Here is a 26,528-nt window from a genome sequence, read left to right as displayed (position 1 = left end):
AAAGATTGATTTCTCATTTGTATACACAGAGTTTAGGCTATATCCATGTAATTTTTTAAAAAACCATTCTAGATAAGATAGAAGACTATGCATGGAAAGAGCAATTCTTTGGTCCATCATACAATCTTTTTACAATTGTTTCCAAATGAGACGATTTTTTTGCAGCCCCAAAATAATGAACCTTCCAATTATATATACCTCATTGATTTAGGGATATTCTTTTTTTTAGGGGAGATTGAGGGATATTCGAAAATTCCTGTATGGAGAGATTTGCTCAGCCAGCTAATTTTGGATTCCAACCTAACAATTAGGCCTACTCTTCAATCAGCTGACCGTTGACTTCAAACTTGGGGAGACTTTGACCACACTAAGCTGTCGACTTTGACAGTTGACTAACTTCCGCAAGTGCCTTTTTTTCCAGGTTCTCCCTCTCACTTTGTTTTGTCTCGGTGCTGCACTAGACTTCAGTCCTTTCCCGCAATTTGCAGACTTGCAGGGAATGTGACCACTTGCGAATGTTCAGTGATAAACCCATGAGCATAATCGAATGAGATAAGCAGAGGTGTAGCAAAACAAGTTCCAAGACCATACTTGAGCAAGATAAATACAGTATAACAGAGCAAGTCAAAGTTAGGAGCACCTCAGATCAGCTGGTGGAATGGAACAACACCAACCACCGGGCATTCAGGTCCCACAGTCATGTACCAAGGAAATTACTGATTTTATTCAGATATACATACGTTACACATGTTCACAGCCGCTTATTTATTTTAGGCTAAGACTGTATCAGGGGACACTAATTGCTGTCATCTGAGGCAGCATCTGTCTACAGAGGAAGGTCATACTAATAGTAATTATTATTATTCTGCGAGCCAACTATTTCCAGTTAAGCTGCTATCCACATGGCGGTGAGGAGAGCTGACCGCTGCGCAGGCCTATTTCCATCAGATGGTGTTCCCGGCTCCACAGCGAGCTGATCGCACCCATGGCATTGCCAACAAGGAAAATTCTGCAGATTTATAGGCTATATGAGTTAGGTGCTGTCTGATGCTCCAAACAATTCGTTTACGCACTACAGTGTACATGCAAAATAGAAACATGCAGCACAGAAGCCCAGATGATTTGGGCTAACCTCTCATTGCTCGCTGTATTGTTCCAGGTACTCTTTGATCATCAGCCTTTCTTCTTTTGTAAGAGCAGGGTTTTGACCAGTCAGCCGCTCCCTCATTTCTTGCTCCTCAACGCTCGTGTCGTCCCTAGAGACCTGCAAGGAAGGAGGATGTGAGCTATGCTGAAATAGTGGAATATGCAAGACTTCCGTGAATTTAGGAGGATATCTTGCCTGTATGTAGTTATTCACATGGCCATCAGCGTTTGGTTTGGTCTTCATCTCATGTTCGTTGCACAACCAGTTGCCATCCACTACGTATTTGTACTCATACCGTCCTTCCTTCAGGGAAACACACATACAGAAGGTGTAAGATGCATTGAGCTTGATATTACAGGCTGATTGTATTCAAATGTAAATGCTCTTGGTATAATAGTTAGTTCAATACTCACAGGTAGCTCCCTCTCAAGAAACCATGCTCTTTTCTCATTATCATATGCCAAGGGAATTTTCTGTATAAGTACAAGAAATTAATATAAGACATACAAATAAATCAGCTAACAGTGCCTTCTGTGTAACAAAATACATTAATATCGTAGAATCTACAATATATAAGACATAGTTGAAGAATAAACATACCTGTCCCCACCCAATGTCAAGCCCCGAAATTTCAACAGAAGAACAACTACCATTTTTCCACTTCAAAGTGATGCAGTTCTTTGACAAACCCGTCAGCTAAAGAATAAGACAGTCATCACTTATAGAACAAAGATCCAGGACAAACAATTATATCAGAAATCTGTTTTATCTTCCCCATCATATCATAACTACAACTGAGAATACAACATAGTGCTCACTTACAATGTCAGCAGTTGCCAATTTGATGGCTTCCAACTTTGGAAAGCTAGGCCTTTTGCTCTACAAAGTAAATAAATGGTTGGATTCAAATTACGGAAGTATAACAAAAAGATAACTCACCATGTGGTAAAATGAACTTAAATCTACTGTAGAAGACGAATAGAGAGGTGCCAAGAAGCAGCTGGTTGGTGGATATTGGCATCAACAGTGCACACGTATTATATAAAAAAAATCATTTCCCTACCAAGATTTTTGTACATTCCACAATGGCAATGAAAAGGTTCTCAAGTTCCTGATACTACCTGTAGTAGTCGATGTCCTTCGTTCAGATCGTAACCAAGAATCCAGAACATATATGCTAGCTGAAATTTTGCAAAATGTTCAAAGAATTAGACAACTATTAGTTCATAAGATTATGGACAACGCCAAATCGTAGTGGAACAGCTGGATAAAAATATGAAGACACCAGCATAGGAGTCAAGTTACCAAAGCACTTTCTGCAAACTGTACATTTTATTGACTCCAAATAAGATGATTACGTTACTATCTAATGAATCATGAATTAATGATTTCAATGCGGTAATAACATTAGCTATCTGGTGGATGGCACTTCTAGCAAATGCATTTCTACATGTTTGTTTCAGTTACTTCTCTGCCTTGTTTTTGTGTGGGTGGAGACTGGGGATAAGATTCGATCAATCCAGAAGAGACAAAACCATCTAAACCTATATTGGCACATCAGAACATATTGCAGAACGGTAAGTGAAGGACTATGTGAACCTACTGCCACGGCAGGAGCTCTTCCAAGTCCGGCTGTACAATGTATATATGTTATCCCACCATTACGGCTGGCAAGCTTGTACAATTTGCTAATCACAGCAGGAAGCCTCAGTCGCAAATCAAAAGCATCAAAATCCCTGGTTTAGTTCAACGTTAAACCAATTTAGAACATCAAATATGTGCAGCTCAAACAATGAAAAACATGCCTCAATGCAAGGAAAAGGTACATAGCCATATACATACTGGTTGATGGAAATATGAATCATCTAGCTCAGAACTATAAGTATTGAAATGTGGAATGTTTGTGATTGGATTGAAATCAGAAGCAAAGCGTTAAAAACAAAGAGATTTTTCATCAGAGTTAATTTTTATACTCCGTAAGATTTTGTTACATTTCTGAAATATGTCATATTGTGTATGTATAAGATTGGCAGGAATAAGAATAACACATACTATAAAAGGATAACAATAAGATAATCTCTCTGAAACTAGAGGACAGCTGAATGAACACTAGAACTTTATCAATTCCAAGCAAGAGGAACACTGTCATCTTCTTCAAGTTAACTACTCCTTGAAACAAGGAATTGCATAACTGCATTTGGCATCATGCCAAATTCTTAGTTCCAATTTTTATGAGCACCCATAGAAAATATAACTTTTAATACCTAACTTCTTCACGGCAGTGCTCAATATCTTTACATTCTAGACAGTAGTCTTGAATTGCACTGATGTCAACTCCAAAATATCTAAGCAAAGTGGTTAAGGATGAAACACACATATTCATAGTATGCAAGCATTTGAAGCAGTGGAAGTAACAAATAATTATGCCGTTAGGATAAAAACTAAATCATGTTAAAACATGTATATACACATTGCACATAATAAAATAGCTGCAGATAAAAATGCATGTTTAGATAGAAAGTTACAAAAAAAAATCTGTAACATTTTTCTACATATAATGTACACGTTACGATCTTATGAAAATTCATATTTTCTATGACTCAGACTCCAAAATATTTGTTTACAGTTTGGCAAATAATCTAGTAAATATATTTCTTCATTTGCACCAGAGAAGATGGCAGAATGATTTTCAATGGTAGGGATACTCAAGGTCTGGATCTTGCTGCAAGCAGAATACAGTTTTTACACCGATCTCACGAAGCTTATCAACATCAAGCGGGCTCTGCACATGAAAGCAGATAGTCAGATGGAGTCAGAGGTGTAAGATTATTTTCCAAAAGGTTGAGATGAGAACCTGTAAGCAGGAGCCTACGATCAAGTCCGGGCATATAAAATTGTAATTCATTCCAAGCTCATGCCTATACGTCAACACTAGAAATGACATTTGGAAACAAGGAAATATTTTAGGAACAAGTGTTTGTAAACATAAGTTAGCAAAAAAGGGATCATGCGACATGCAATCATATTCTACAAATTCGCGCTTAATTGGTGGCCCAAAGGTAAGCAAATTTTGAGTGCTTGGTATCAATGGTAAGATACTAAGATTCTATACAATATAACGAAGAAAATAAAAGAGAACAACGTGATAGCACAAGCAGGGAAACTTTCAGTTGAGGAACAAAACTACATGTAAAGTAGCTCGAGTCCTCTACAAGGCCAGCTGTTGAAATACTCGTTCTCAGATAGCGGGAGTAAGATACAAAAATACATTTAGATGGATAAGCTGTTGCTAAAATCTAAAAGTCCATAAAGGGCATAACGAAAGCGTCAAACTAGGATAGAGAATATCAGTTTGCTCTGAATGGTTCAAATCAAGTAATAATAGACTAATAGCACAAGTCAGCATTTCGACGGAGACGTCTACACGAGTTGGACCGCTTCTCAGTTTCCAGCTACCATGACGGGATTAATTAAGTCGGCAACCAGCCAGTCCAACTCAACACAACACAACTAGTACCAGTAAGCTAGTAGTAGCGTCTAACATTGCAATTAACACTGGATCAGCTACGCAACTGTGTCATAGATGTTCCCTTTACCTGCTCCCATGGCCTGCGTCATGTTGGTGCTGTAGGAATCGGACTTTTCCGCGCCTGGCTCCAGCGCGCTGCTCTCCGTGCTAGAGGTGGATGCCCCGGTTGCCTGAAATGGGCAGTCCGCAGCCGTTAGAACAGCGCAAGGAACTTTCTCTGGTGCACAGACATACGGGATTCTAACAGCAGATCATCTGAATAGAAAATCAGATTGCAGAGGACGCGAAAAAGCGTGGTGAAAAATGCTTACAGTCTTGACGGTGTTGGACCGGCGACTCCCGCCGCGAACCATGGCCTGTTCAACCACCCGCGACGAAGACGAACAGATTAGAGGAGCCCGATCCGCGGCGAAATCAAATCAAAATCAAAACAAACAAAAAACAAATCGCAGGAAATGGGATCGAGGGTCACCAGGTTGAGCGGCGAGGGCCGCCTCATCGATCTGGATCCGACGATCGGAGGCTCCCTGGGCGAGGCGCAAAAAATCAACCACGATGCGGGGGACGAAACATTTCCGGCGGAATCGAAAGAGGGGGAGCGGGGAGACGGACGCGCCGCCTCCCAGGCCGGGCCGGCCCCGCCCCACTTACTTGAGCAGGTTCTGGAGGCAGTTCATGTCGGCGGCGGCGCGCTCGGCGGCGACGCGGAGAGGCGGAGGCGGAGGCGGAGGCGGGGAGAAATATCTGGCGAGCAGCTCGCGACGGAGATGAGGTGAACGAAATGGTGGGGCCCGCTCGCTGGCCTGCCTGCGTGCGTGGACCGGGTCTACCGACTGCTCGCGTGAGTGCGTGACCGTGGTCTGAGCCGCGCGGGAGGGGTATATAGGCCGGGTGCAGGGAGGTTTTGCGCGATGGGGAAGGCGCGCGTCGCTGGCTAAATCGGGTGGGGCCCACTTTTAGCCCTGTGCTTTGACCCGTTCCGCTGCCGTCGCGTGGGCGAGAGCGATCGGACGACGGCGACGGGTCGTTCACGTCGGGAGCGTACGGCGCCATCGGACGGCTCCGGGATGGGACACGTGGGACGGGGTCGGCCGTTGGTTCGGGGAACACGTCAAGTGTCACGCTCATGCGCACGCATCGTGCTATCTTGTTCCTTTCTTCAATCTCATTCGTTCATGATGCCTCACATCCCTCTCGCCAGATGCCACAAATTTTTATGATGTCATCAGTTTTTTTATTGTTACGGATACTTAAAGAAAAAAAATATACTCCCTCTAATCCACAATAAGTGTCGGGGGTTAGTTCAAGCTCTTGGAAAGTTGGAATGGCCCACCAAATTTTTTGTTGGAGATTATATGGATTGGTGAGTACTACATAACTGGGTTTAACAGGACTACCATGAAATTTTGGTGGTCTTGTTTTTTATTTACCCTGAGCTTCCAAGTTCCAATAAAACAAATTCCATCCGTTCTAACAAGCGACCGATGGCGCATTGAAGTGCGCGAAGATGATGTATGAAAGAACAGTTGGGGGTCGTTCAGCAGCATGACAAAGTGAAGTTGGCTGGTTCATTGGAATGTTGGTATGGTTTTGTTGTTGTTGTTGTTTATAGCTGATGACCCTCTTTAGTTCCTTCTTCTGGTTTTTTGAAGTTCGAAATGATTTTGGGATGGTAATAGGCCTGGAATTAAAACTCGAAACTCACGAGCTAAACGAGTAACTCGTGACTCGACTCGCCTCGACTCGAACTCGGTGTATAACGAGCCAAGCCGAGTTTCATATTTTGTCGTTAAACGAGTTCAAGCTAAACGAGCCGAGTTCATCGAACTCATGAGTAGCTCGTTTAGCTCGGTAAAAATGATTTTGGCCCAAGCCCACCAAAATGCGCAAGTATATTTGTGGTTTCTCAACCTGGCAATCTTATGCTGATGATATATTGATCGTTGTGGTTTATATTTTTTTGGTACCATAGTCCTAATGCTTGTTGTTCATTATTTATGCCCAAATATTCGGGAAAAATGCATTCTACATATTACATGGTCTATTTGACAGTTTTAAACGAGCTACTCGTGAGTTACTCGCGAGCTTTGCGAGTCGAGCCGAGTTTCAACTTCGGACTCGGTTGTTAGACGAGTCGAGTCGAGCTAACTCGATTGTTGACCGAGCTTTAGCGAGTCAAGCCGAGCTGGCTCGGCTCGGCTCGAATTCCAGCCCTAGATGGTAATATGGGCCAAAAGAGCAACTAGAATTACAAGGGATTTATGTTTTCTTTAGCTGGGGCCGACTACTCTAGTTTAAAATATAAAACGTTGGAGATATGCCCAACATGGAATAATAAGAATGTTTATTGTTATATCTTAGTGTCCATGATAAATGTTTACATCCCATGCTATAATTGTATTGACCGGAAACATTAATGCATGTGTGTTGTGTAAACAATCAGAGTCCCTACTAAGCCTCTTGTTAAGCTAGCTTGTTGATTAATAGATGATCATGGTTTCCTGATCATGAACATTGGATGTTATTAATAACAAGATCATATCATTATGTGAATGATGTGATCGACACACACTCATAGTAAGCATAGCATAAGATCAAGTCATTAAGTTCAATTCGCTATAAGCTTTCGATACATAGTAACATAGTCCTTCGACCATGAGATCATGTAAATCACTTACACCGGATGGGTACTTTGATTATATCAAACACCATTGCGTAAATGTGTGGTTATAAAGATGGGATTAAGTATTCAGAAAGTATGAGTTGAGACATATGGATCAAGAGTGGGATTTCTCCATCCTGATGACGGATAGATATGCTCTGGGCCCTCTCGGTGGAATATCATCTAATTAGCTTGCAAGCATATGACAAGGTCACAAGGGATGATATACCACGATACGAGTAAAGAGTACTTATCGGTAACAAGGTTGAACTAGGTATAGAGACACCGATGATCGAACCTCGGATAAGTAAAGTATCAAGCGACAAAGGGAATCAGTATCGTATGTTAATGGTTCATTCGATCACGAAGTTATCGTTGAATATGTGGGAACCATTATGGATCTCCAGGTCCCGCTATTGGTTATTGATCAGAGAGGAGTCTCGATCATGTCCGCATAGTTCACGAACCGTAGGGTGACACACTTAAGGTTCGATGTCATACAGTATATATGGAATATGATATGGAGACCGAATGTTGTTCGGAGTCTCAGATGGGATCCAAGACATCACGAGGAGGTCCAGAATAGTCCGGAGAATAAGATTCATATATGGGAAGTCATTTTCAGGGTTACCGGAAAAGTTCAGGATTTTTCGGTATTGTACCGGAGGTTCTAGAAGGTTCCGGAGTGTACCATAGTGGGGTCCACCTATCCCAGACGACCAACATGGACCGGTGGGGGTCACATAGGCCCACATGGGCTAGGCACACCAGCCCCCAAGGCCCATGCGGCTGGATCAAGTGGATAAGATCAAATCCCTTGAAAATATGGACTTAACTTGAGGGAAAGTTGCCCCCCTTTTTTGGCCGACCCTAGGGCTTGGAGGAGGGGCCAAGGCAGCCCCCACGCCTATATAAGAGGGAGGGGAGGGTTGGGGCGCAGCACATCATCCCCCAAACCCTAGCCAGCCCTCTCCTCCTCCGCATACTTCCTGCGCCGGCTTGGCGAAACCCTGCATGAATTTCTCCTCCACCACCACCACCACGCCGTCGTGCTGCTGGGATTCCGAGGTGATCTACTACTTCCGCTGCTCGCTGGAACGGGGAGAGAAAGGACGTCATCGATACCGTATGTGTGACTGAGTACGGAAGTGCTGCCGGATTGTAGCACTGGAAGGACCGTCTACATCAACCACGAGATCTGATCTCGTTAAGGCTTTGGATCTACGAGGGTTAGTTCCTCATCTGTCTCGTTGCTCCGATCTCATAGATTAGATCTTGGCTTTTCCATAGATTGGATCTTGGATTTATTATTCTCTGCGATAGAATTTTTTTATTTTCCATGCATCGAACCATACATAAAGTTACTCGCTTTTCTATTTTTACAATTTTGCGATTGAAATACTCTCATGAAAGAGTTGAGAGACTTTACTTATGTGTGAAATCGTGTTTTAGCACTTTTATAAAGTAAAGAATCGTGACAGTGAAGAAAATGTAAGAGTTAACCAGCTCTTGGATTGCCATGTTTTTCTCTCCAACGGAGCGAGCTAGTCACAACTGTGATGACTAACAAGTGTATTTCTTGTATTATATAAAGTCATATAGCGGAGTTCTAATAATGCAAATGTCTCAAGGGTAAGAAAGATCGACTATTAAATCCATTTGTTCATCATCATATGCTCACTATATAAGGAATGACATTGGTAGAGCGGTGTTTTTGTTCAAATTTTTGACATTTCGAAATATAATTTTTTAGTATTGGGAGCATACGCACCCGGGAGCCGAATTGAATTTCCCTGACATTGGATCATCATCAAGTATGGTCGTGGTTGCATTAGGAAGATGAATAGTGGGATGCCAACGCCCATTTGCTCGTAAATATATGTTATCTTTAAGTGATTCACCCACAAATTGGTTATTGTCAAGTATTTCGCACATAAATTGGTTGTTGTCTAGAAGTTCATATCTAGCAAAGTGCAACGTGATGATACCATAGCCTGTCATTTGATTATATTGTACAAGTAAATTTATGAAATATGTGGAGATTATTGTAATGAGGGAAGTGTAAAAAAATGAAGATGATCTAACACGTTGTTGACACAAACAATTAAAAGTTTGAATTTAAGGCATCTCAGTAAAACATTAATCCTAGATCACGAGCAACAAGGAGGTGCATTTATTTAAACTCTATAGTAGGGTTGCATTGAGTTTTCCATGATCACAGTAAAAATTCGATGAGTGCCACTGAACAACTTTAGACTACCCACAATGGGAGTATCATAGCTAGTATCATGCATCACATGCATGCAAAAAGCTGATGTGTCACATTAATAAATGAAGAAAGAGATGGTAGTAGTATCATAGGTAGATACTGTATCATAGCATGTAGAACTAATGTCAAACCAATCTTGTACACACTTTTACATTGAGATTCTACAAATCACTAAATATAATTAACTTATGATACTACTACATGATACTCTGCATTGTGAAGATAGTATCACACACTAGTATCATATGCATGATACTACTATATGATACTTCCCATTGTGACTAGTCTTATATTGAAAGACATATATTTTGAGTTACTACTAACCATAGATATAACATATTCAATTCGGCTCCCGGGTCCGTATGCTCCCTCTACCAGAAAAACATATTTCGAAATGTTAAAAAATTTGGATAAAAAATTCTACATGTACATCTCCATAATGTATGTGCATTCGCTAAGTTTCACGAAAAAACCAATATTTTTTGTGGTCTATGTAAAAAGGAGAAACTTTATCTTGTGAAAAGCATTATTTTTAGCACTGAATTTTGTCTTTTTTACACACGTTACATGATAAGTCGATTTTTTATGAAACGACTTTGTAAGCATGTAGCACGTGAAGATGTACGTACAAATTTTTTGTTTCAATTTTTTTGAAATTTAAAATGTACATAAGATGCATTTCAAAATATAAGGAGCATATGCATTAATATACTGTGATAAATTAATTATCAATAAGAAGCATTATTAATTGAAGCACACCTTCTAAACTTCTTGAACACCCATTAACAAGCCACATTCCAAAAACAACCGAAAAAAAGGATTTCCAGCTCAAGTCAACAACAGCACCAACCAACCAAACCCACGCGCTTCGGTGTCCTCCCCTCCCTTCCCTCCCGTCACCAGCAAAGCATAGCCAGCTCCGCGCGCCATGAGAGATCCCAAGCTACCCCGGCCGCCGGCTCCGGCGGCGGCGGCGGCGAGGCGAGGAGCCCCCACCTTCACCGGCAAGCTCCGGCGGCACTCCGCCTGGCTCCTCCTCCTCTGGTTCGCGCTCTCCGTCTACCTCTTCCTCTCCGCCGCCCCGCCCGCCGCCTCCCCGCTCCGCCCCGCCTTCCTCCTCCCCCGCTCCCTCGCCGTCACCTCCACCAAACCCCCCGTCCGGATCTACGTCTACGACCTCCCCTCCCGCTTCAACCGCGACTGGGCCGCCGCCGACCCCCGGTGCGCGCGCCACCTCTTCGCGGCCGAGGTCGCGCTGCACGAGGCGCTCCTCAGCTACCCGCCCGCCCGTCCCGAGGACGCCGACCTCTTCTTCGTCCCGGTCTACGTCTCCTGCAACTTCTCCACCCCCAACGGGTTCCCGTCCCTCTCCCACGCGCGCGGGATGCTGGCCGACGCCGTCGACCTCGTGCGCCGGGACGCGCCGTTCTGGAACCGCTCCGGCGGCGCCGACCACGTCTTCGTCGCGTCCCACGACTTCGGCGCCTGCTTCCACCCCATGGTGAGCTCTCCAACCCAATCCTGTTCAGCGCCATGGTGGTTGCGTGTCGGTTAGGTGCGTGCGTTTCTTGCGGTCAAACGGAGTTTGCAACATGGAAGTTAGCTGCATGCTCCCTAAATGGCGTAGGTGCTACCGTGCTCTTGATAGGGAGTGGTCAATGTGGACTCCGGTACAGCGATCGATGAACTAGTTCGGTTTTGCAGCCAAAATCCAATGGATTGAGTTCAATAAATCTCGCCAAATTGAGAAAATTGAGCATGGAATACTCCAATTTCTCACAAAATAACCAGAATTCCTCTTCCGCTGTCACCGTGAAACTTGGTTTGTTTTGAACTGAACCAAACTCAATTTAGTCAACCCTTCATTCTGTTGTCATGATAAAACTTAGTTTGACTAGAATGAATTGGGTTCAATCAGAATTCCTATTCCCTGTCACCATGAACCAAACACAATTTGGCCACCTGTTTGTGTATTTATGGAAACTACGCACCCAACCATTAAAATTCTTTCTGTTGTCATAATGAAACTTAGTTCTATTCTGTTGTCATAATGAAACTTAGTTCTCTTTAATTCAACGCTGTTTTTCCAACTCTTAATAGATTTAAGGGAATGGCTCATGTTCTAAATATTTTTCCATTTGATTTATTAGGAGGATGTGGCCATTGCGGATGGCATACCGAAGTTCCTGAAGAGATCAATCCTGATACAGACATTCGGTGTACATGGTCCTCACGTGTGCCAGGAAGCGGAGCACGTGGTTATCCCCCCACACGTGCCTCCGGAGGTTGCCCTCGAGCTACCAGAGCCGGAGAAGGCAAGAAGGGATATTTTTGCCTTCTTCCGGGGTAAGATGGAGGTCCACCCCAAGAACATCAGTGGCCGCTTCTACAGCAAGTAAGCATATGCTGCACTTTTCTTTAGTTGCTTCACCTAGCAATTATTCCTAAATGAACATGAAGGGGGTTGAGTTTGAGGTTTTCTCTGTCAACCTTCGATTATGTCTTCCTTTAGTTATGCCTCCCGAGAATTTGATAATACAATTGAATCATTTGTATAAACACCGATGAAAAATAGTTGTAAATCATAAACACCGGTTTAGTTGCTTGGCAAAATTGAAAACAGTACCTAGGTCAGGCAAAGCCTCATCCCTGTTATAATATCATCAAGAGTTGTACATATAGACACCAGAATACTTTGAATTGAAGCTAACTCCATTAGTTCATAGCTGCAATTTACTGGTTCTTACCTTTTTCCTTGCAACAGGAAGGTGAGGACTGAGCTACTACAGCGTTATGGTCGTAATAGCAAGTTCTACCTTAAGCGGAAGCGGTATGATAACTATCGATCAGAGATGGCCCGTTCTGTATTTTGCCTCTGCCCGCTGGGCTGGGCACCATGGAGCCCTCGGCTCGTGGAATCTGTACTTCTGGGCTGTGTTCCTGTCATAATTGCTGACAATATACGCCTGCCGTTCCCTTCTATCCTTCGGTGGCCAGACATCTCGTTGCAGGTGGCTGAGAAGGATGTCGCCAGTCTTGAGACTGTGCTAGACCATGTTGTGGCGACTAACTTGACTGCAATACAGAGGAACCTCTGGGATCCTGCAAAGCGTAAGGCGCTTGTCTTCAACCGACCTCTGGAAGTGGGAGATGCCACATGGCAAGTGTTGAGGGAGCTTGAAATTTTGCTAGACCGATCTCAGAGGAGTTATGTTGGATCTTGGAGGTGAAAACTAGACATTGAAGCACACTAACAAGGATATTTGGTTGGCTGCTGACATCTCTGTTCAGTTGCAGCTGTGCAACAACGGTGTAGAGCTTACAATTTTACCTAACTAACAGAATCAGATGTTGAGCATGAGCTCTACCAGTGACATGGTTTTTCCTTGCTAGAAGGTCAGAACATCGGTTCCTCACATTTCATCCCAATATTTAGTGCTGAATTGGACGGTTTGTGAGTCATGTAGTGTAACAACAGAATAGTGATGGGCTGACAAGTGGGGCAAGGTCTGTACAGGAAATTAGTTTTATTCATTTAGTTGTATTTATTAGTAGTGTGAAGAGCCTGATTGAGAGGAAGATTAAACATTGTATTATAGAGGGAGGTATGCAAACATGATCTGTGGATATACTTGTAGAGTTGTTCAACTGTTATATACTTCCATGTACCATATATCCAATCTTCTTGTTATAAAAAAAGGTTGCTTAAGTTATGTTAAGGAAAAAAAGGCTGTTTCAGTTGCTGGCACTTTCTACTGTAGTTTCCGGCACATTCTTGTAAAAGTTTAACCACTGTAGAGTTCATGAACAATAAGATTGTTGCCCGGAAAGGACCGGGATAACGACCCAATACGAAAAGGTGAAAGAACAGACGAATCCATAACCAGTAACGACCTGTATAGATCAGGCAGGAGGCGCTTCTTTGACCCTGAATCCAAAGACGGATTCACCCAACCAATCCACGTTCACCGCGACAAACGATCTGAAATCTTAGTTTTGATCTGATGCTTATGATGCTCCAATAGCTGCTTGGTCAACCTAGACTAGCCGGGAAGTGCCATTCAGATCCTATCCCGAGGCTGGCTAACAGGGAAGGCAGCGTCTCACCGTAGCGAGCGTTTCCTTGAGCAGTTATGAAAAACGATTTCATATCATCAAGGAAATCAGTCTAAGATTGGCAAGTTGCTTTCTGAATTTCCAATGCTAGGTGGAAAGTAACTTTAGCTTCTTCACGAAGAGGAAGAAGTCAGATCGGAGTAATCAAAGTGGTGAATGTCACGCAACTTGGTGATCCGTCAATGGCAATCGATAAAGTATATTCAGGGATGACAACAGTCAGGCTCGAGTGAGAAGGTGTGTCCTTCTTACGCCCCTTCACTAGGGGGGGGGGGGGTAGAACAACAGGTGTGTCTCAAATAAAATGTTGTCGAGATAAACAAGAGGATGATACGATCCCGCTATAAAAAGATTTGTATATGCCCTACACCTGGGGCGTCATCGAGCTGAAAGAAAGGGAGGAAGGTTTGAGAAGGGAGGAAGACGCTATGTCCAGAACAGAAGGGGTAGCAAAATGCAAATACAGGATGCCACTTATCTTCAAATAAACTAATCTAGTAAGTCAGGATGTTTAGGAGGAGGTAAGACAAAAAAGCAGGCAACCAGGGGGGCGGGTCACTAGTAGTAAGTGAATGGACGGCTCCTCGACAGGCGGTAGTGGAATCACCCAACCTTAGAGTGCCATTGACTGACTACTGCTTCTGATAACGACCGGGCGTTATCTGGCCGGGTCTTAAAATAAAGACCTAAACCGTTAATCCTTGGGGCGGTGGCAAAGAAGCAGCGAAAAGAAGCGAAGCGACGACGTACGGCATAAAATTAGGTATTGTTTCACCTTGGCTTTGGCATCAAAACCAAGTCAAGTGGTCCAGGTGTCCCCTCAGGGACAAACAAAGGACTTTTTTTCTGAAAGAAGCAGGCAAGTTAGCTCAGTTCGAGGGGAATAACCTCGAGCTATTAGGCAGATATATTTTACTAAATAAGGCTTAATTTTCTCGATTTCGAGAAAAAATGGTAGGAATCTAATCGATTCCAGCTACTTTTCACTTGAAACAGAGAACTAATCTGTCTTTTCAGTAGTCTCTTCCTAGCTAATGACTGACTGGAATTGACTCACAACAGCTAAGAGACAGGAGACTAGATACCTCGGAGGCTGCAACCTTAATATTGCACGCCAAAGAGGTGACGAACGAAGGCTATATGGTCCCTTTTCACACACTATTTCAGAAAAAAAAAAGATTCAATGCCTATGCCGGGTGCGCGGAGGAGAGGCGATCTCTTCTATCTGTAATTCTCACTAAGAATACACCCGTAATTATTCTTTGCCAATTCCAGGTATGTAGCTGCTGGATTCAGTATAAACAAGAGCCCAAAAACATAAAAGGAAAAGAAAAGTTCTCCATGCTATTCCTCAGCGCAAGTTATAACAGATGGAAATAAAAATAGACAGCTCCAGAATTTGCTGTAATTTAGCATTCTTTTTCTGTGTCAGGTGGAATTCAGTGCAATCAGAACTGAACAATTCATTCCTGCTACAAAAGTTCTAACAGTTTTACAGAGTTTTACAGTCCCAATCTAGGGCTTATTAGTGTTTTTCCCAATTTAATTTAAACGAACTGTTATGATTGGGCATGATGATTGCTTGCCCGATTGCACATGCACAGTAGGAGAAACCAAAGTTATGACGAAAAACAAAGAGGCACAATTTACCTGTCTGAAGGACAGATGTACGTGTTCCCCCTAATTGAACACCCAAACTTCCACAAATCAGAATGACACAAACTGAAATTTCATTAGAACCTCTCTACACCAAAATTAACAAAGAGTCCGGCAACAAGTGATACTGCAAATAATAGTTTTGCTATAAAAAAAAAGTAGAAACAAGAGTGCATATTTGGGAACATACAGATGATAGAACTTCAGCTGAAAGATAGGATGCAGAAGGCCATCATGCGGATGGAAGCATATATTTTCAATAATTGCCAATAAGTTTTGCAGTTTACATGGCATGAAGTAACTGTCGATTCAATGGATGGATCAACATAGCGTCATTGCTGGTTCATCCAACTGAGAGATGCCATTTTAATGTGCTATAGAAGTAATCAGCTACAGATGGCTATCTTGTAGACAGCGAGCGTTTTGGTAACGCGCGGAGCAATATCCCTCGCGGTTGAAAAAACTGCAACATGTTGGTACCAGTGCTCAAGAGCATACACCCTTGCAAGGAGCGTCCTTGCAGCGGCAAACAGGTCTCCCTGAATGCTCCCATCCATTGAATCCACGTTCGAGGACCGTGATGCTCTTGACGGCTGAATCTTCCTTGGTCTCTGATAAATAGTCAGAAAACATTCTTGCACAAGTTGGACCGCGCACCTGCAGTTTGATGGGAGAGGTTATAAGACGAAAAAAGTGGCAATAACCTGGGAGATAAATCTGCGATGAAAGAATACAAATGGTATACAATGCCGGATGTAGGAGGAGAGAGATGGACAGGGTAACTTGCTGCCACCAAAGCCAACTCTATTTACATTCGATAAAAGGTCAAGTCTATCTGGTGATTCTGTAGTGTCAGCGTTGTAGCAACTCAGCGAAGAGTCCTAGAGAGCTAGCAGTACGATCAAATGATAATTCTCTCTCGAAGAGAAAGCCATGGCTTATATCGGGAGTACCAATTCAGCCAAAACCTAAGCATACAATGAAGTCTTGACCATAGGCCCAGCGCAGGGATGCAGAAAAAAGCTGACCCTTATACGCGACAACCATGATTAGCATTTGAAATTTCAGCAGACGGTAAAACATCAAACAGACATCTAACACACAATAGAAAATAAGGTAAGTCCTACTGTTACGATGTCTGCACAAAAGCTGTCTCCTCTTTGCCTGTTATAAGCAATATCTCTCCTTGCTGGTTATCTTCATTAAACCTTCAGAGGCTATCTGATTCTCTCCATCATTCCAATTTTATCCAACTCTCAAATTTAATGGCAACTCTAGTTCTAACTACCTTGTTGATGTCTTCCTATATTGTACATTCAGAAGGCCATATTTGCATCATGTCAGAACTGACAATGAACTCGAGACACAGATAGCCACATAATTGTCTTCCATGAAGAAAATGACAAAATTTTGAGATCCACAGAGAACACCTATCGTTTTACTAGTAACCCCGCTTACTTTGCTAGGAACTAGGAAATGATGCTGGAAAAAAAATACAGAAAAAAAAGGAGGAGAAGATGTGGCCTCCCCAAATAACTACATCTTGTCAGGATTAACTATAGACTCAAGTCACAGATTTTTCACATTATTCCCATTCTTAGAGAAAACCTTAATCACATGGATCGCCGATATGAGCCAAACAATCTCTGCAACCTATGCTTCCATTTTGACCAGCTCCGATGAGCGGTCACATCAATCAAATGAAAGATTCTGAGATCCACGGAGAGAAACCTATTGCTCCACTAGCACTAGTGATTGCTTGCTTATCTACGAAGTGATGTTAGATCAAGGGTTGCAGGAGAGTAGTAATTCTTAAGGAGGGGACCTGCCTGGCTGAGGGCGCAGTGGAAGACGAGGGTTTGCTTGCCCCTGGTGGCCTCCGCGATCTCCGGCAGCCGCTCCGCGAAGCCATCGCTGGCGTAGTGGTGCGAGCCGGCGATGTGGGCGTCGCAGATCCTCTCCTCGTCCCTTCCAGAAAATCCCAAACACCCTGTTAGCTTCTCGCTCGCGCGCACTCCCCAGCACGGAGATGGTCAGTAGGTACCTGACGTCGATGATTGCGACGTGGGGGTCGCTGACCATGGACACGACCTCCGCGGCCGTCACGTACGACACCCCCTTCCTCGCCATCTCAGGCCGCCGTCGGAGCCTCGCCGTCGCCGGAGAGGATGCGGAGGAAGGGAGAGATTCTCCTGCCCGACCCTTCCTCTGCCGCGGTTTGCACATAACCCCTCGAGTTATGCGTATATTAGAAGAGGTCGAAGCGACTGATCGGAGCTTGTCGTCGATGTGATCTTCTGAGATTTATTATCCCTCGAATTTATTATGTAGTGAAATGGAAGTACCATCTGCTGTTAAATTTTAAAAATCAATCAATAGAGTATAGAAACAAAAAATGTTGACAAGAAAGCAAAAGAAAAGGTTGTGGCTTAATTGAAAGTTTAGCATCGGAAAGTGTCTTTTGCACATGAGCACCCCTGTTTTCTAAAAATCATATTATTTGGATGCCAAAAAAATTATATTAAATACACACATACATATAAACATTCCAAAGATACATTATGAATTTTGGAGATAAATATGTTGTATTTTCAGCTATACAAAAAAGAAAAAATTCTGACAAATATATGCCCCTATACGAGTAGCTCCAATTTTTTTCATGTAGCTTAAAATACAATGAAATTTCTATCAAAATTTTGTACAAATATTCAGGACATATGTATGTATTCATGGAATAAATGTGATGATTTTTTGAAACAAAGATATACTATTTTAAAATATTTTGAAATCCAGGAGCACTGGTGCTCATGTACACCAAATCTGCTTCCGTTTAGCATATCCGACGTAAAAAATATTAAGTTTTAAATGGTAAATTTAATTATTAAGTCTATACAAAAATATGTGAAAATTTACAATACCAAAACTAGAAATTCAATTGAATTGGAAGAGAGTGAATATAAAAAATGAAGGTACAAACAACGCTAATGGTGAATTAAATAATGTCTAGGACGCATAAGTGAAAGTCAAGCACGGATTATTCTCGGACTTTTTGAGCCAGAGCTTTTAAGACTTTGGCCGACATTCACAAACTTGAACCCTTCAAGTTTTTCCTTGGGGCGATGTTGTGGATATACTTCATAGGTATACCATCGACATGGTCCGAATCCGGCAAGCCCGGGTGGCTCACAGATGGTGGTGATGGCTTATGACCCACCGGGCAGCCCAGTTGCTGTTGATCCTAAAGGATGAAGTCCAGCCCAGGATAGGGAAGCCGGATCCCAGCCGACCATCGGAGGAAGTCGGATCCGTGAAGGTCCATGTGGAACCCGGATCCATGGAGGCCCAGGAGTAACCCGGATCCATGGAGGCCCAGGAGTAACCCGGATCCATGGAGGCCCAGGAGTAACCCGGATCCATGGAGGCCCATGTGGAACCCGGATCCAGTACGACGTAGGGAGGAAGGCAGATCCTTGACGTACACGGCAAGACCTTGTACCGTAGTTAGGCGACCTGTAATCCGGCTAGGACTCTCCATGTAAACCCTAGATCCGTGCGCCTTTATAAGCCGGATCCTGGGAGCCCTAGAGGCACGTTCACGTTCACGTTCACGTGCACGTTCAGAACAACCACAACTCATTGTAACAACGCGAAAGCGCCCAGATAATTCCGGCATAAGCAGCAGAGGCCCCGTCATCGTGCGTGTGTTCCGAAGCCGGGTAACTCGCGTACCACCGTCCCGAGAGCACTCCGCCCTATGGCCCCTACTTCTTCTCCCCTCGTGAGGATCCCTCCTCCGGGGTACCGTCGATTAGGCAACGACAGTTGGCGCCCACCGTGGGGCCCTGCGGCGTACTGGAGGCCGGGAACCGGCGGGTTCCACATCTTCATCTGCGAGACCGTTGATTTCGACGGAAACGCATCGTTAAGTAATGTAGCTACGACCGCCGCCGAGCAGACGCAGCCGCAAAGATTCGATCTGAGTTGCCGGACCTTCCTAAGGAAGACTCCGCCTTAGATCTGAAAATTTCAAATTGGTTTCGTAGCCGGATCCGCGCCTACGTTTTGGTAGTCGGATCCGCACCTATGTTTTTGGTTGCCGGATCCGCGCCTACGTTTTTGGTAGTCGGATCCGCACCTATGTTTTTGGTTGCCGGATCCGCGCCTACGTTTTTGGTACTCGGATCCGCATCTATGTTTTTGGTTGCCGGATCCGCGCCTACGTTTTTGGTACTCGGATCCGCACCTATGTTTTTGGTTGCCGGATCCGCACCTACGTTTTTGGTAGACGGATCCGCACCTATGTTTTTGGTTGCCGGATCCGCGCCTACGTTTTTGGTACTCGGATCCGCACCTATATTTTTGGGTAACCGGATCCGCACCTCAATTTTTGGGTAGCCGGATCCGCACCTCAATTTTTGGTAGTCGGATCCATACCTATTTTGGTAGTCGGATCCGCACCTATATTTTTGTAGCCGGATCCATACCAAAATTTTGGTATGTGGATCCGCACCTAAATTTTTGGAAGTCGGATCCACACCTAAATTTTGGTAGGTGGATCTGCACCATCGCGACAATCAATCTCGCACCGGCTCGACGGAACGCTGAAGAAAAACCACCACGACCGACGTTGACTCCGCTCCAAACAGCTAAGTGCCTATTTATATTTAATATTTTAATATTTTATGATCATGAGATTAAGATTGGTTCACTCATATCCTGAGTCTTTTACCGCTTTCGCTGTTGGTCATATCTTTCCCACGATTTGCCTTGCGCTCGTGAAAAACTTTGTACTGTTTTTGCCGCTTAAGGCTCCAGTACGCTGCAAAATTTCCGCCTTCGGGCGTTAGCTTGAGTTTTCTCGGCCTACACGTTTCTGTTGTTTTATGTGTGGATTCCTTAGTAGTGATATCTCGGTACTTAAAGCCGGCCTCTGTTTTTGAGGTTCTTGATTGTTTCGCTATTAAGCGCTATCGCCTCAACAGATGTTCTGTGTTTAAAGTTTGCCGTCTCGCGAAAAGTCAAGCATATAAACCAGAAGAACGGATAAACCAAAGCACTTGCTTAAAACATATAAATTACATTAACTGTTCAAGATAGTCGAGTTGTTTCCGCCTTGACAGTTTTATGTTGTTCAACTGCTGCATAGTTTCAGCTTTAAAACATTTGTTCAAAGGCCGTTTTTGTTCCGCCTTACATTTGTTCGTTGAACATGATCAAAGAAACAATTTAATACAAATATGTTTTTATGTTTATGTATCGTGTACATGACACTTGGACGTACAACAGTCTCCCGAGGTTAGGCGGATCCATGGCGTGCACAGCTGGAAAAGCAACTTGAGTCTTGATTCCGCTATGCTTTGCCGGAACCAACCCTCGGGGGCTGCGGTTTGATCTTAGGTGAAAAGTGTGTTTCCTTTCGGGTATCAGTGCTGGAAATTTCCGCCTAGATGCTTGGGATTTACGCTATTCCTAAGTCACATATAAAGATAAAGCTAATCTAAGAGCACCAAGCCGGATTTTCAAGTAAATTCACCTTGGCGCTCGGGGGCTACACCGATGAAGTTCTCTTTGGAGCAATAGGCCGGAAATTTTCCACCTTGACGCTTGGGGGCTAAGTTTCTGAGCATCGAGTCTCCTTGGAGCAAGCCGACTCAACGCTCGGGGGCTACATACATATGGTTATGTCAAGAAAAATTTCAAAGATGGCGAAAATCTGGCTAACTAGTCGGATCCGCACCTAATTTTTTGGTAGTCGGATCCGCACCTATTTTTTGGTAGTCGGATCCGCACCTCAATTTTCGGTAGCCGGATCCGCACCTATATATTTGGTAGCTGGATCCGCAACTATTTTTTGCAGCCGGATCCGCACCTAATTTTTGGTAGTCGGATCCGCACCTCAATTTTCGGTAGCCGGATCCGCACCTAATCTTTTGTTAGTCGGATCCGCACCTATATTTTGGGTAGTCGGATCCACACCTATATTTTGGCTAGTCAGATCCGAACCTACATTTGGCTAGTCGGATCCATACCGAAGATTACGTTGGATGGTGTCTCCGAAGAATCTGACCATTGGATCATGAAGTTTCCGACCAATACTTGGTTGGAGATACGAAGTTTGGAGTCCTTCAAGATTCTCTATTATTCGTTCCAGCCAAAGGATGAAGATACATGCGCAAGCTGAGCTGGATGGAAGAACGGTGAATCTTGGAGAACTCCGGGGGCTACTGTTGTGGATATACTTCATAGGTATACCATCGACATGGTCCGAATCCGGCAAGCCCGGGTGGCTCACAGATGGTGGTGATGGCTTATGACCCACCGGGCAGCCCAGTTGCTGTTGATCCTAAAGGATGAAGTCCAGCCCAGGATAGGGAAGCCGGATCCCAGCCGACCATCGGAGGAAGTCGGATCCGTGAAGGTCCATGTGGAACCCGGATCCATGGAGGCCCAGGAGTAACCCGGATCCATGGAGGCCCAGGAGTAACCCGGATCCATGGAGGCCCAGGAGTAACCCGGATCCATGGAGGCCCATGTGGAACCCGGATCCAGTACGACGTAGGGAGGAAGGCAGATCCTTGACGTACACGGCAAGACCTTGTACCGTAGTTAGGCGACCTGTAATCCGGCTAGGACTCTCCATGTAAACCCTAGATCCGTGCGCCTTTATAAGCCGGATCCTGGGAGCCCTAGAGGCACGTTCACGTTCACGTTCACGTGCACGTTCAGAACAACCACAACTCATTGTAACAACGCGAAAGCGCCCGTGATAATTCCGCATAAGCAGCAGTAGGCCCTGTCATCGTGCAGGTGTTCCGAAGCTGGGTAACTCGCGTACCACCGTCCCGAGAGCACTCCGCCCTATGGCCCCTACTTCTTCTCCCCCTCGTGAGGATCCCTCCTCCGGGGTACCGTCGATTAGGCAACGACAGGCGAGATCTTAATCCGTTAAAGACTAAGACTCTCCTTCGTTTATCACCAAATTGTAGAATCGGTTCTTTGCGTTCCTAAAGCATTTGACATAGTCGACTAATGACTCGTCATGTCTTTATCAGACCGATGTAAGATGGAACAACTTTAGTTCATTGTCACCGAGGGGTCACCCCTCGGCGCTCGTCATTGCCAATTATAGCTATCACCACAAATTATGCAAGATCTTGTAAGGGCATGTACAATGGTAGAGAAAGCATGCTTTTCCTTACTTCGCCATATTAGTTAGAGAAGACATTAGATATGAGTCATACAATGCATTACCTCTTACAACCATCTCTAGCAATTAATATGAATAATTAAATTTTGGTAGGAAATTTGTTGCTAAGGGAAGACATATGTGATACAATAGAGAAAATAGTCTTCCCTTATTTCCTAAGAGATGATATCTTAGCTAAGGGAAGACAACCTTCTCTCTCTTCATTCTCTCTCCTCCAACTAAGCTAAAATATGATGTGGCATCTCTAAGGGAAGGCTGACATCACCCCATTGTACATGCCCTAAGAAAGTTGAGTTATAAGTCAAGACGACCAGGAGAAACAGGAGGAAGACTACACAAAATTGAATGTGGACATGTCATTTTTTTTTTCTGGAGCAAGCACTGGAGCGACGAAAGCTATGATTCGAGATGTCAGGGGCTTTTAGCGCATTTCTTGCTTGGCTACTCCAAGTTGATCGTTAACAGTTATTGAATGGATGTAATTTCTACCATGTTGACTGAATTTGATTTCGAAGTTTAACATGTACTACCTTCGTTTCAATGAATAGAGATTTATATTATTTTTTAAAAGTCGACCCATCTAAAGTTTTTATATTTTTTTATAGAAAAATATTAACATGCAAATTACAAAATCAATATCATTAGATACATCATGAAATATATTTTCGTATAACATCTATAGAATATCATATTTGTTGATAGAATTTTGTAAAAGTTTGATTAAAATTTGCTTAGTTGCACATTCTTTTTAAAAACCCTTATTTATTGGAACGGGTAGTATTATACTGTCCCCTACAAACCAAAATTATCTGTGTTTTCTTTTTCATCTCAAATTAATCTACCGTTAATTTGCATTTGACTGTCCACAGTTAGCTCTTCCCTGTCTCTCTCTCGCCTATCAGCCTATGTAACCCAATCGAGTTTAGAAGCTAGGAGCGGAACATGATTTGTACTAGCAGCAGCAATATCATCATAAGAAAACGAACAAGGATAGAAATAATCATCAATAACCCGTATCATGATGGATGGATCTTACAGAGGACGATAGTGCGCCCTAGTGCAACTTCTGCTGCTAATTTTTTTAATACCTAATAATGATGATAATATATGTCGACTCAAGTGTTAAGCACCAGCACTAGCACCACTGAGCACTCAACTTAACATAGTAGAACGACGGCTCCCACCACTAATCTTGCCGGGCCGCCGCTTGCCGTTGCGGAGGAAGGAGGGCCGATCGATGGCCTCGAGGTCGTCGTCGAAGCGCAGCCTGATGACCTTGACGTCGAAGAGCCGCCTCCTGCATGCGGAGGCTGGCGGCTCCCGCGGCTTCATGGGCGCCGGCGGGCAGCTGAGTGGTTCCCCCAGATAGCTGACCCCGGTCGGCGTCCGGCAGCGGTAGTCCTCGCCGTTTGCAGACGGTTCCGAGGCGGCAACGCGCAGGCGTCCCGGCGAGTAGGCGGGCGGCGCGCACGGCTGGTAGAACTCCGGCGATGCAGCAGACATGACGGGAGATGTGGAGAAATTTGAAAAGGATGTCGATTGTTGGGCGAATATGTAGGAGCAATCGGAGGAGAGTGTCAAACAAGAAGCACGCGTCATGCGGCGAGGAAAGAGAGAGGAAAACAAGGGACTCTTTCCTTCTTTTCCACGACGGTTTAGATAGGATTGGGATGTTTTCTTTTTCGATTATCACATATCACATGCCGATGATTAAGAAGGGAACAACCGATTTATTTGCGACTTGCCTCGGATACTCGTTTCTAAATTTGAATTACCGGACAAGCCACGTGTGCTTGACTGCCACCAATAGAATAACTGATTTGGCTGTGCATACCATCTCTGACCGACCCTGACCTGACTGATCACGACGCCCAGCATAGGATGCGCACGCCCGTAGGATGGGTCACCTCACCGCTTCATACAATCCCTCGTTCCCCCACGCCATCCACTTCCGGTCATTTATGACGTGTTTGCTACTAGGTCGGCTGCTCTTCGGCTAGACTTGATCGGAACGAAAAACGGGTGTTTGGATGTTCTTTTTTTGAGGTTTAAATAGTTCATTCAATCAACATAAACAGGTTCATGGTTACAATCAAAGTTTAGAGCTCTACTAATCTGGTCTGGGAACATGTTGTTCCACAAAGTACCCGATCCTATTCTTCTAACATATTCAGCACAAGCATGTGCAGCATTGTTTTGCTGTCTCTTTACAAACACGCATTCTCATCCAGGGAGATCAGAACTACAATGAAAGAAATCCGAGAAGATACTCCTCAGCCTTGACCTGGAATCATTCTTCTGTTGGATAGCTTTCACCAGCGTCATACAATCAGACTCAAAAATGATAGGTTGTCTTGTCCAGTTTTTCGCCAAACGACATCCCTCCAGTAGTGCCAATGCTTCAGCTTCTTCAGCATTTGAACATCTAGGGAGAATGGAGCCACTCGCCATAATAGTATGTCCCATATGATCACGGATAACTACTCCAGTAGATCCATTTTCAGTTTCCTGCATAAAAGAACCGTCAACATTTACCTTGATCCATCCTTGCGGTGGATGTTGCCAGTAGCATTTCGTGTCATCTTTCTTTTCTTCATTCTTCATCTCGACCATTGCTTTCTTTCCTTTTTTATCTGTGTTGTCTGCTTCTTCAATGGCTGCATCTTTAGAATTCCAAGTATTGGCATAAGAAATGAGGAATTTGGCAGAGTTCTCAATGGTAGATTTCCCTTTTTTGTGGTAGATGTCATTTCTTAATTCCCATGCTCTCCAAAGTACCATAAGGATGGCCTGGTGCATTCTCTTATTCGTATTGTCTAGTAGGACCAGTAGCCAATCTTTTCCTGTTCTGCTAAACTTCTTTTCACTCAGAAGTTGCCAATAGTCTCTCATTTTGTGTCTCAGAGCTTTCGCCTTTGTGCATTCAACAGTTGCATGGAAACTGTCTTCGATTCCATTTCCACAGATGGGGCACGTATTTTGGGTCTCCAGTGTTCTTCTCCATTTGTTTCTCTGTGTTGGGAGGTTGTCCGATGCAAGTCTCCAACTGAACACCCGAACCTTATTGGGTACTGGGGCTTTCCAAATGTTTCCCCAGATTTTCCTTTCTCCATTGGGGTTGTTGCTTGTGCCGTCACCATTTCCTTCTCTAATGGTGTAGGCCAACTTGTATGCACTCCTAACACTGAATTCGCCATCTTTTTCATAATGCCAAGCTACCTTGTCATTATCAGATTTGGTATCTTAGTTTTCAGGATATGTTCAACGTCATGAGGTAGGAAAATATCCTTAACCATCCTGTCATTCCAGCCATTCTCCCCATTTCCTAGTAAGCTTTTTACCCATTTAATTCTGGTGAACTTCTTCCTTCCTGTTATTTTGAGTCCTCCATCTCGGTTGATCCAATTATCTCTCCAGATTTGTATGTTGGTTCCATTCCCTATTCGCCAAATTACACCTTGCTTCAGAAGGTCAAGACCGTGTTCCACCCCTTTCCAACTTGCCGAACTATCTCTCGTGAAAACTGTGTCAAGGAGGTTGCCATTTGGGTAGTACTTGGATTTTAGAATCCTTGCACATAGAGAGTTTGGTTTCACCAGTAATCTCCACGCTTGTCTTGCGAGCATTGCCTGGTTGAATATCTTTGAGTCTCTAAATCCCATTCCTCCTTTGCATTTTGGTTGAGTCAATATATCCCAAGATTCCCAATGAACTTTCCTTTGATCTTCTTCTTCTCCCCACCAAAATTTCCTTACCATCCTCATGTAATCTTCATGGAAGCCGTTATTCATTTTGAACACTCCCATGACATGATTTGTTAGAGATTGAGCAACCGATTTAATTAAGACTTCCTTTGCTGCCATCGCCATGAACTTTTCAGTGTTTGGATGTTTTGAGGGGGATTGCATTGTCGCTAGCATGGGTCTTGAGGCATTATTGGTA

The 26,528-nt window shown here is 43.9% G+C and overlaps 4 protein-coding genes across 4 annotated transcripts; 1 reads left to right on the top strand and 3 right to left on the bottom strand.

Moving 5' to 3' along the window:
- Positions 1 to 702: 702 nt before the first annotated feature.
- LOC127297574 (phosphoglucan phosphatase DSP4, amyloplastic) lies at positions 703 to 5,466 on the bottom strand. Its single transcript, XM_051327897.2, has 15 exons — positions 5,328 to 5,466; positions 5,149 to 5,203; positions 4,988 to 5,032; positions 4,744 to 4,846; positions 4,002 to 4,078; positions 3,853 to 3,929; positions 3,412 to 3,492; positions 2,751 to 2,883; positions 2,269 to 2,328; positions 1,970 to 2,026; positions 1,748 to 1,843; positions 1,561 to 1,620; positions 1,343 to 1,450; positions 1,133 to 1,264; positions 703 to 1,009 (listed from the first exon to the last, which is right to left on the bottom strand). Exons 1-14 carry the CDS (start codon positions 5,351 to 5,353, stop codon positions 1,136 to 1,138), a joined length of 1,107 nt encoding a protein of 368 aa, XP_051183857.1. The 5' UTR covers positions 5,354 to 5,466; the 3' UTR covers positions 703 to 1,009; positions 1,133 to 1,135.
- A 5,006-nt stretch (positions 5,467 to 10,472) lies between these two features.
- On the top strand, positions 10,473 to 13,261 carry LOC127297576 (probable glucuronosyltransferase Os03g0107900). The gene is made up of 3 exons (XM_051327899.2): positions 10,473 to 11,108; positions 11,758 to 12,002; positions 12,372 to 13,261. Exons 1-3 carry the CDS (start codon positions 10,536 to 10,538, stop codon positions 12,835 to 12,837), a joined length of 1,284 nt encoding a protein of 427 aa, XP_051183859.1. The 5' UTR covers positions 10,473 to 10,535; the 3' UTR covers positions 12,838 to 13,261.
- A 2,356-nt stretch (positions 13,262 to 15,617) lies between these two features.
- On the bottom strand, positions 15,618 to 17,619 carry LOC127297577 (arsenate reductase 2.2). Its single transcript, XM_051327900.2, has 3 exons — positions 17,424 to 17,619; positions 17,209 to 17,347; positions 15,618 to 16,036 (listed from the first exon to the last, which is right to left on the bottom strand). Exons 1-3 carry the CDS (start codon positions 17,603 to 17,605, stop codon positions 15,866 to 15,868), a joined length of 492 nt encoding a protein of 163 aa, XP_051183860.1. The 5' UTR covers positions 17,606 to 17,619; the 3' UTR covers positions 15,618 to 15,865.
- A 7,190-nt stretch (positions 17,620 to 24,809) lies between these two features.
- Positions 24,810 to 25,385, bottom strand: LOC139830401 (uncharacterized). Its single transcript, XM_071818402.1, has one exon. The coding sequence runs from the start codon at positions 25,383 to 25,385 to the stop codon at positions 24,810 to 24,812; it is 576 nt and encodes a 191-aa protein (XP_071674503.1).
- Positions 25,386 to 26,528: the final 1,143 nt, after the last annotated feature.

The sequence above is a fragment of the Lolium perenne genome, chromosome 4 (assembly GCF_019359855.2).
Source record: "Lolium perenne isolate Kyuss_39 chromosome 4, Kyuss_2.0, whole genome shotgun sequence".
Lineage (NCBI taxonomy): Eukaryota > Viridiplantae > Streptophyta > Magnoliopsida > Poales > Poaceae > Lolium > Lolium perenne.
This window is presented reverse-complemented; position numbering and strand designations above follow the sequence as displayed.

Excerpts from the sequence above, each read along its gene's own strand:
- LOC127297574 (XM_051327897.2), bottom strand. The coding sequence starts at position 5,353 with ATGAACTGCCTCCAGAACCTGCTCAA. Across the intron at positions 4,847-4,987 it reads GGTCCAACACCGTCAAGACT|GCAACCGGGGCATCCACCTC; the intron begins GTAAGCATTTTT and ends TGCCCATTTCAG. Across the intron at positions 4,079-4,743 it reads GACGCAGGCCATGGGAGCAG|TGTTGACGTATAGGCATGAG; the intron begins GTAAAGGGAACA and ends TGTCATTTCTAG.
- LOC127297576 (XM_051327899.2), top strand. The coding sequence starts at position 10,536 with ATGAGAGATCCCAAGCTACCCCGGCCGCCGGCTCCGGCGGCGGCGGCG. Across the intron at positions 11,109-11,757 it reads GCGCCTGCTTCCACCCCATG|GAGGATGTGGCCATTGCGGA; the intron begins GTGAGCTCTCCA and ends TTGATTTATTAG. Across the intron at positions 12,003-12,371 it reads AGTGGCCGCTTCTACAGCAA|GAAGGTGAGGACTGAGCTAC; the intron begins GTAAGCATATGC and ends TCCTTGCAACAG.
- LOC127297577 (XM_051327900.2), bottom strand. The coding sequence starts at position 17,605 with ATGTGCAAACCGCGGCAGAGGAAGGGTCGGGCAGGAGAATCTCTCCCT. Across the intron at positions 17,348-17,423 it reads GTCGCAATCATCGACGTCAG|GGACGAGGAGAGGATCTGCG; the intron begins GTACCTACTGAC and ends ATTTTCTGGAAG. Across the intron at positions 16,037-17,208 it reads TCCACTGCGCCCTCAGCCAG|GTGCGCGGTCCAACTTGTGC; the intron begins GCAGGTCCCCTC and ends ATCAAACTGCAG.
- LOC139830401 (XM_071818402.1), bottom strand. The coding sequence starts at position 25,385 with ATGCACCAGGCCATCCTTATGGTACTTTGGAGAGCATGGGAATTAAGA.